General features: G+C 32.9%; 1 protein-coding gene across 1 annotated transcript; it reads left to right on the plus strand.

The window, feature by feature from the left end:
* The first annotated feature begins 738 nt into the window (after positions 1–738).
* Prosalpha6 (Proteasome alpha6 subunit) lies at positions 739–7,957 on the plus strand. Its single transcript, XM_090166520.1, has 8 exons — positions 739–892; positions 1,965–2,111; positions 3,268–3,371; positions 5,123–5,211; positions 5,581–5,651; positions 5,716–5,845; positions 6,672–6,823; positions 7,752–7,957. The coding sequence occupies exons 1-8, from the start codon at positions 890–892 to the stop codon at positions 7,896–7,898; spliced, it is 843 nt and encodes a 280-aa protein (XP_090022646.1). The 5' UTR covers positions 739–889; the 3' UTR covers positions 7,899–7,957.
* Positions 7,958–8,755: the final 798 nt, after the last annotated feature.

Here is an 8,755-nt window from a genome sequence, read left to right on the forward strand (position 1 = left end):
CCCCAAGTGATAATTTTGTAAACTTTTTGTAATTCAGTTAAATTTGTACTTATGGCATTGGAAGAAAAAACGAAATTCAATAAGTAACTTTCTTTCAATTGACGTGGTCACTATAAAACACCTTGTTATTGTTAATTTCTACACGTAGAATACTTCTTTCAATTAATAATGAACTTTTGATACTTTTTCGATAAAAAACCAAATGATCAATAATAGGAAACAATTGGGTTGGGTCCAAGGAATAATAGAAACTGCACAATTTAATGTTTTGGAGGCCATTTTTTAACGGCCAATTACTCGGATACGGGTCCAAACCGTCCAATTCAGGAAAACGTTTCTGAAGACCTTTTTCAGTCCTTGTTTCCCAAAGAACACGAATGTAAATTTGTTCCAGTCTTCTCTGGAGCACCCTCAATATATATATATATAAATATATTTATTCTAATATAATATTATATATTATATATTATATATTATCATGAATTTACTCATTTACCCATTAAATTTCCGTTAAATTTTTAATAAATATTTTTATTTAATTTGGCAGCCCAGTTGGCCCGCAACCCCAGTTCGAATGATTTATTTTAAGGGCCCCTGATTTTTTTTAAGAGCCATTGGCCCCAGGACTCCCGCTATTTCCAAGTCTGTCCTGGACCAAGTTGATTCAGGCTCCACCATAGACAGCAGCATATGAGATTTCTATGGCTTTGAATTTAGTGGGTTTCCAAAAGTTTGGCAACCCTGCCTTTGATTATACGAAGTTGGAAAACGTCGTCTGCTGCTCCAATATCTGCTGAGTCCTGAGCGGTGTCATCTTTCGCGTTGAATTTTGAAGTTTTATAAGTGATTATTATAATTATATTTTAAAGAAAGTTGCATCGCTGTCATAATGGTAAGAGTTTGCTTAATACTTTTGGTAAAATAATATTATGTTACAAAGTTGAACGAGTTGCCTGGCTTGCAATTTACGCCATCAACAAAGGTACAATTTAGCAAAAGAATATACCTGAACTAGCACTTGATACTTTTTAAAGTGAATGCTACTTCAGGCTCAAGATGATACGAGAGAGTCCATTGCGTGCAGATCGTGATGTACCCTTACAAGATATCTCATCTTTTTAGTTACTGGTAGAGTGATAGATATCTTATTTTTGAATTAAACACTCCTTTACATTTAAAACACATGAGAGCTCTCTCCCCCTCCCCCCCCAAACTGTCAGGGTGACCACAGTTCCTATATTTCCTATAATTTAAAATTTAACGTCTCTCCTATAATTGTATTAAATTTCCTATAATACCCTATAATTTAACTCAAATTGTCCTAGTTTTTAAAGATGCTCATTTCCAACATGGTTTGCCGATAGTTTTATCAACTTTATTTTGAATGTTATTTCCCCTTTAAATAATTTTGACAACCGTTTCTCTTATTGTATAATTAATTTTCTCCTATTTCTTCCTTTTTTCCCCCAATATTCCTCCTATATATTTAAATATATATATGTATAAATTTAGCTGTGTGACTTGGCCTGCATACAATCATTAAAAGCTTGTTGAGGTTAACTATAATAGTTAGTGTAGGGAGCTGTTGCCTCGTGTGGCATAAAGGGCTTGCCACCACCCTCCTACTCATTATAACTCTGCCACCTGAATTAAAGGCTTTAAAAGTTGCTCGATGACTTAGGCCTAAGGTGGTGCCTAGCTGATTATTATTATTATTCATGCACTCAAATTTTTATTTTATATATTATAAAATAATAATTTTTTCCATAGCAGGTATTTTCAAACTTTTTCTTTATAACTCAGTATGTTATTAATGTTATTTGCTAATTGAGAAACTAACTGAAATGTGACTAGAGATAACTGTTATCAGATCCTAAAATTTGTTTAATGTTTAATAATGTAAAATTGTTAAGAATTTGTTTAGTGCCACATAAATTTCATGGCAAACTCAATTTTATTTTTAGTTTCGAAACCAGTATGACAATGATGTTACAGTTTGGAGCCCTCAAGGAAGGCTTCACCAGGTGGAATATGCCATGGAAGCTGTCAAGCAAGGCTCTGTTACAGTTGGAATTAAAAATTCAACACATGCAGTGTTGGTTGCACTTAAGGTTAAACATGAATTTTTTATTATTATAATTTAAATTTACTAATTTAATCCATTTAAAACTAATTAGCCTAGGCAGTTATTACAGTCCTGTTGGAGTTTTAAAAGCACCTTTTTGGTATTTAAAAGAATTTGGTCATTTGATTATCTGCCATTTGTCTCAAATTATTATACCTATTTCCATAAGTTACATAATAAACATAAGTATGACACTTCCTATTCAGCCAATGCAAATATTTGAATGATAGTCTGTTACGCCAATGACAACGTTAACCATTACGTACCGACGGACTGACAACACTCCGCAAACTGCTCCTAGTATTTGGAAAATGCCTGGCAAATCGTCGGCGATTTGCTGAGTCTCCGCTGGCAGCCTTTTAGACGGACCAGCCAAGGCCTATTGAAAATTTAAATACTTTCAAAAGTGTAAATAACGCTTACTTTTGGAAAACATTGATGAATTATTGAATCGGAAGATAAAAATAACTATTATAAACACTGGCTCTATTTCAGAAGTTAGTTATTTTCGAATTTCAAACTTAAACGCGCATACGCTCATTCTGTGCCATACTTATGTTTATTATGTTACTCATGCTATTTCTAATTGCCCATAAACTATGAAAAAAATTATTTTAAAAAGTTCAAAGGCTGTAAAAATAATGGAATGGAATTGTCATTTGTGCATGGTTGTCTGAAAAAAAGTAAAAAATAAAAAAGATTTGTACGTACAACCATACGCCACTGAAATGTACAAAAGTTGTTTCCATAGCAATGCCAAATCAGAACAAACTAAATTACAATTAGTAATTATATTTAGTTATGATCATTTCCAAGTTTACACTATGGCTGCACATATTTTTTATACTTTTCTCAAGAAAGAGATCGACAATAAAATATTTGAAAATCAAATAGATATATTAAAAGAAAATAAATTTAATTTAAACAACCCTACATTTTTATGCTTGGGTTTCCCTGGGTACGCTAATGGATTAGAAAGCTGACAGCCATTCCTTAATGCCTAATTCTTAAGTAAATCTTTTATTTTTCATCCGTTGAAATAATGATTTTTAAATAATTGCACCTCACTAAATATTTACCAAGCTGTGCGTTTTTCCATGGAACTTAATGAACAGAATTTCAACGTCATGTTTATTTTTTAGAGAGCATCATCCGAATTATCAGCTCATCAGAAAAAAATATTTCCAATTGATAACCATGTTGGAATGTCAATTGCGGGTTTAACTGCGGATGCAAGATTATTGAGGTATGTTGACTTGAAAACCGATTCCAAGGGTCTCTCCCCCCTGTGAAACATTTTAAAAAATTGAAAAAAAAAAAATACCAAAATTATAAAAAAAATTTATAAAAATTGACGAAAAAAATCAAAATTGGTCACATTTTTATCAATTTTTTAAATTTTTTTTTACAGGGAAATCGGTCAAAATCCCATGTTATTTTATGTTGTCAAAAACATTTTTCGTTGCCATGGTAAACCCGTTGCCCATTGAATAAAAGCCCTTTAGGATTTTTCAAGTTCCAGGAAGGTCTACCAATCCCCCGAGTTTGAACAAAATCAAATCGGTGTGTAACACCTCCGGTAGTCTCCTTGTTAGTTGACTGGGATTCATTCTTAGTTACTTTTGTAGGACTTGCTATGCGAAAAATCAAGGCTAACCTTTTCCAAAATATTTCCGTTGCGAGTCCATTAGCATTTAAAATCATATTTTTAAGAAAAAGGACAGAAATGTAGTCGCCCCCCATTTATTTAACCTATGAATATTCTGTAATACATTAGGTTGCCTTGCTCAAAGTGATAGGATTATCCTACTAATAACTTGAAAATATATGACTTTGAATCACAAGATTTTGATTGCCTGTTAAAAAAGGAAGGACTACTTCTTCCAACTACGACAAATGGTGCTCGAAGAAAAATAAAACCATATACTTGGCAAAAAAATTTATAAGAAGCCTCGGATTGGTTTACTCATATTCTTTGTTAAAGAATTTTTTAGAAAAATTTTGCCTAGTTAATCATTAATTTGGATATTTAGATGGCCAACATAACATCTTTACTTGAGATAAAGCTTAAAACTAAGATTAGCCTCTCCAGTTTTACCTACTATCCTAATTGTAAACCAACCAACAGTACCAGTTTCAACAATGACATTATTTCCATATTCGTTCATATTGGCTTTAGAAAAACATCACTCGTGTGGCATGTGAATAAACTCCACTATTCAGTTTTAAAGTGGGAATTATAGGGTAATAATAGAGTTGAATATTTGTGGATGAAATAAATTCATGGTATATAAAGGATTCTTGTCCCTATGAACTTGGGGCTTAGACTTTCGCAGATCAGACTTCTAGTTGTTTCATCTACAAGTGGAATAATAATCTGTTCAATATTAATACTATCAAAGCAATTCCCAGATACACTGCTGTTCCAAAATATTATTTAAATTAAAAAGAACAAATTATAGAGAAATGGAAACTTGTATTGAGTATGGCCCCCTAAAATCCCGAACACTAAATGGCAGCTAGCAGCAACAAACACAGAACCACACACAAGGAGGACGCAACCCGTCAAAAGTCGTGCATTTTCTTGTGTACATTTTTCATTGGTTAGACGCTTAAGCGCCTGCTGCCGTCGGAAGGGGAAAATTTCAGAAATTGTCTTCCCCCTTTCCGTAAAAGGTTTAGCGTAAAAGTAAGTCTAATGAAATTTGTAGACAACACTGCGTTAGCGTGCTTAAAGGCTAGCTGTGTTCTACTTGTGTTTGTTGCTCCTAGATGGCAGCTAGGAGCAACAAACAAAGTAGTGCACTTATGTATAAATTATTTCTTGATACTATTGCTGTTGAGAAGTTATATAATAAAACCTTGTTACGATTACTCTAACAGCTCATAGCACCAAGATCCAGTACCAAAATGTATTTCTTCAATGTTCCTATGTGCACAAATTTTATTATCAAAAATTGTCCAGTTTTATAATACTAATATTAAATTTCTTTTAAGCAAGTATCTTAGAACTGAGTGTCTGAATAACAGATATTCGCACGACTCGCCCTTACCTGTGAACCGTCTGGTTTCTGCTCTAGGAAACAGTGAGTAGTTTGTTTTCCAATCTCTTTTAGCCTGTATCAGGGCTGTCGTAGGTAAAGACAGCAAACAGAGTATAAACTAATCAGCTATGGTTCCTTTAGAATTTTCACGGTTTTAGAAGTGTTAGTTTTAGAACGCTACGTGGTAGACGAAAAGTTAAAAAAAAAATTTTCATGACCAATTATTTCAGTGACGAAATGTCCGATTTCCACCATACCAGTTCCATTTAAGGTTTTCGAGTATGCTCTACAACTTAGTTATTGAAACTTTTCACATTTCTAGAATGTATAGTTTTTTGAGAAAAATGCCTGGGCCGATCAAATGACAACACCCTGTATATACAATATTATAGCACATTTTTTATATTTTAGAAATGCAAGTTTGTACTCAACGATATGACCGTAGGCCTTATGGTGTAGGATTATTAGTGGCCGGATATGATGTATGTTTTAATTTTACTGAATACATTTATTTAATTAATTTAATTCATGTGTTTGTTGGTATAGGATCAAGGCCCCCATATATATCAAACTTGCCCTTCGGCTAATTATTTTGACTGTAGAGCAATGGCAATAGGCGCCAGATCTCAATCAGCAAGGACATACCTTGAGAAACATTTGGATTCATTTAAAACAGGTAAGAGAAATACATGCTCCAAAATTATCAGAAAGAAGTGCATCAGTAGTAGGCTAGTTATCCGTCTGGTGCGTTGTTAGCCTTATGGTGCTAAGGTTTGGGATAGTTCGGGCGGAGGTTTATTCATATTTAATATTTAAAAGAATTAAACATTTCCTAATTAATCAACTACAAAAGTAGTATGTGTAACACAATCAAACCATTTTCCCTTGAAGATTCTTATAAAATGTTTTAAAATTATGTGACCGAAAAAAGTAAAATGGCCTGACAAATAAAACAATCGTTATTGTATAATTTCCCGCTCGGAAAATTTTCCGGAAAATTACCGAGGCCTTTTTTCCGGAAAATTTTCCGTATTTTTCCGAAAAATATTAAAAACGTTTTCATTCCATGATCTGTCTAATATATTGTTTGCAAATTTAAATAAAGCGGCATTTTCACCTCATTTTTTCTAATCTAAAAGTAAAACTAAACCTATAGACTAGTTTAAACTGGTTGAAATGTAACACTATTAATGTTTTGTAGTATGTTTACTGATATTAGTCATTTTAAATCGATAAAAAGTTTAAAACATTAAAAACCCTTGAAAAGTAATTTATGTTTAAATTTTTTATTTTTCCGATTTGCGGAAAATTTTCTGGAAATTTTTCCGCATTTTATTTTTCCGGAAAATTAACAACCCTAGTATAATTGTTGGAAACCTGAATTACCAGGTTTAGTTTGGGTTCTCCGTAAAATACCTAATATTAAGCTGTTATTAACATTGGAAAAGTATTTAAATTCTTTTCATCTATTTTGTTTTAATAGTCATTTCTCTTTTTAACAGTTAACTTAGAAGAACTAGTTAAACATGCTTTACGGGCTCTGCGTGAATGCCTTCCAAATGAGGTAGAATTATCAACGAAAAATGTATCAATTGCTATTGTTGGTAAAGATCATGACTTCTCAGTTTATGATGATGATGGAGTATCTCCATATGTATCCTTTAAATTTTTTCACATAAACAGTTTCTTTGATCTTCTCCAAACGTGATTATGGTCTCTAATTTCTACTACCTGTTGCTCAGAGTTCAGTGACGGAGCAACGGAATAAGGAGCAAGATTTGGCTTAAAAACATTGAGATAAAATGGCCATAATTAGGGAAAAGATAAAATGGCTCAATTTATTAGGATCTTCATTATAATTCCAACGATTCAGTGGACGAGTATCTGAATGTTATTAAATTTTAAAATTTATAGAAAATTTATATCTCTTGTACATATTTTGTCAACAAAATATCTCAAGTGGCTAATCATTTGGGGACAATAATAAAATCTAACTACAGCTTTATTTAAAATTTGGTCAGTATTGGGCAAAACTCTGAGGGAATTTGTGAGTGATTTTCTCACTACACTCCACTTCCCAGTAAAAAACCATTTTTTCTTTTCTCGACAAGTGAGTTTGTGGGAAAAGAGTGAAGGTAGTCAAGGTCAGCTCTTTCACCCTAATCAATTTCTAAAACTATGAAAAGAAGTTGGGAAATTTTAATTTAATGACTTTACTGGAGAGGGAGGTACAATCTATTAATGGCAAAGTTAATTAATTTCAAGTTTCTAACTTTGAGGAAGAGTGCATTCGGCGAGTGACAAAAAATGAGAGTGGGAAAGAGTGAAGTTTTTTATTTAGTTACACTCTCACCAGAGTGAGTGAATCTCTAAAAGTCATTAGCGATTTGGACCTTGTCTGGTATTGATATAATTTTTCTCATCGCGAAATTGCTTTTGAAAATTTACATGATTCAAGAGGGAATTAAGAGCAGTTTTGAAGTAGGTTAATGAAAAACGTCATTTGTAATCCTTGAATTGGGGCATAAAATTAAAGCTTTTCATCGTTTTAATATAACTTTTCCTTAATAAAATTTGAAAAGCTTGCTGGTATTGAAGGAGAAGAAAGACGGCCTCATCCTCCAGCTCCTTCTAGCGATGCTCCTGCTATGGATGAAGATCGCAGTGCACAACCTGATAGTGGCCCCGGAGTTGATACTGCAGCTGAGGAACATATGAGTGTTGATTAATGTGTATTTGTTTATCAATATTTTTGACTTAATTAAATGGTTTAATACCAATGTGTTAATTGTTTATTGCAACTTATGAAAAATGTACTAAACACTTTAATCTTAAAAAAATACTTAGTGGGCTCTTATTTGATAATAATTATGTATATTACCTCTAAGACTGGGGTGAGCGCTTACTTCCCTGGCTGCTGTTATCAGCGTTATTTTTCTAAAAAGCCGAAACACTAAATATTTTATCCTATTATAATTTTGAAACTCGTCTTAAGTAAATATTAAAGCAATATTAAAGTATTTGGTTATAAGGGTTTTTGTGGGGAAGATGTTCCGGCAAAATTGCACTACAGCGGCCTCATGTAATTTCGTGTTTTTTTTTGGTGGAGAATGTAGCACTTGACGCGTAGATTACGAAACTAATTTTTTTTGGGGCCGCAAATGATAATTAAATAAACTTAATTTTAAAAATGTACTAATTTTAGGGAATTACCGTGTTTTTGTATTTTTGGGTGGCGGAGAATGTAGCACTTGACGCGTAGATTACGAAACTAATTTTTTTTGGGCCGCAAATGATAATTAAATTAATTAACTTAATGTTAAAAATGTACTAATTTTAGGGAATTACCGTGTTTTTGTATTTTTGGGTGGCGGAGAATGTAGCACTTGACGCGTAGATTACGAAACTAATTTTTTTTGGGCCGCAAATGATAATTAAATTAATTAACTTTATGTTAAAAATGTACTAATTTTAGGGAATTACCGTGGTTTTGTATTTTTGGGTGGCGGAGAATGTAGCACTTGACGCGTTACTAAACTCCCCGTATTGGCGCCTGATGGCGCCGCGCACTCGCTTCGCTCAAGCG

The sequence above is a fragment of the Leiobunum rupestre genome, chromosome 2, assembly GCF_980474605.1.
Source record: "Leiobunum rupestre chromosome 2, qqLeiRupe1.1.hap1, whole genome shotgun sequence".
Lineage (NCBI taxonomy): Eukaryota > Metazoa > Arthropoda > Arachnida > Opiliones > Sclerosomatidae > Leiobunum > Leiobunum rupestre.

Coding starts and splice junctions, on each gene's coding strand:
- Prosalpha6 (XM_090166520.1), top strand. Junction 2,112..3,267: donor CAGTGTTGGTTGCACTTAAG/GTTAAACATGAA, acceptor TTTATTTTTTAG/AGAGCATCATCCGAATTATC. Junction 5,652..5,715: donor TATTAGTGGCCGGATATGAT/GTATGTTTTAAT, acceptor TTGTTGGTATAG/GATCAAGGCCCCCATATATA.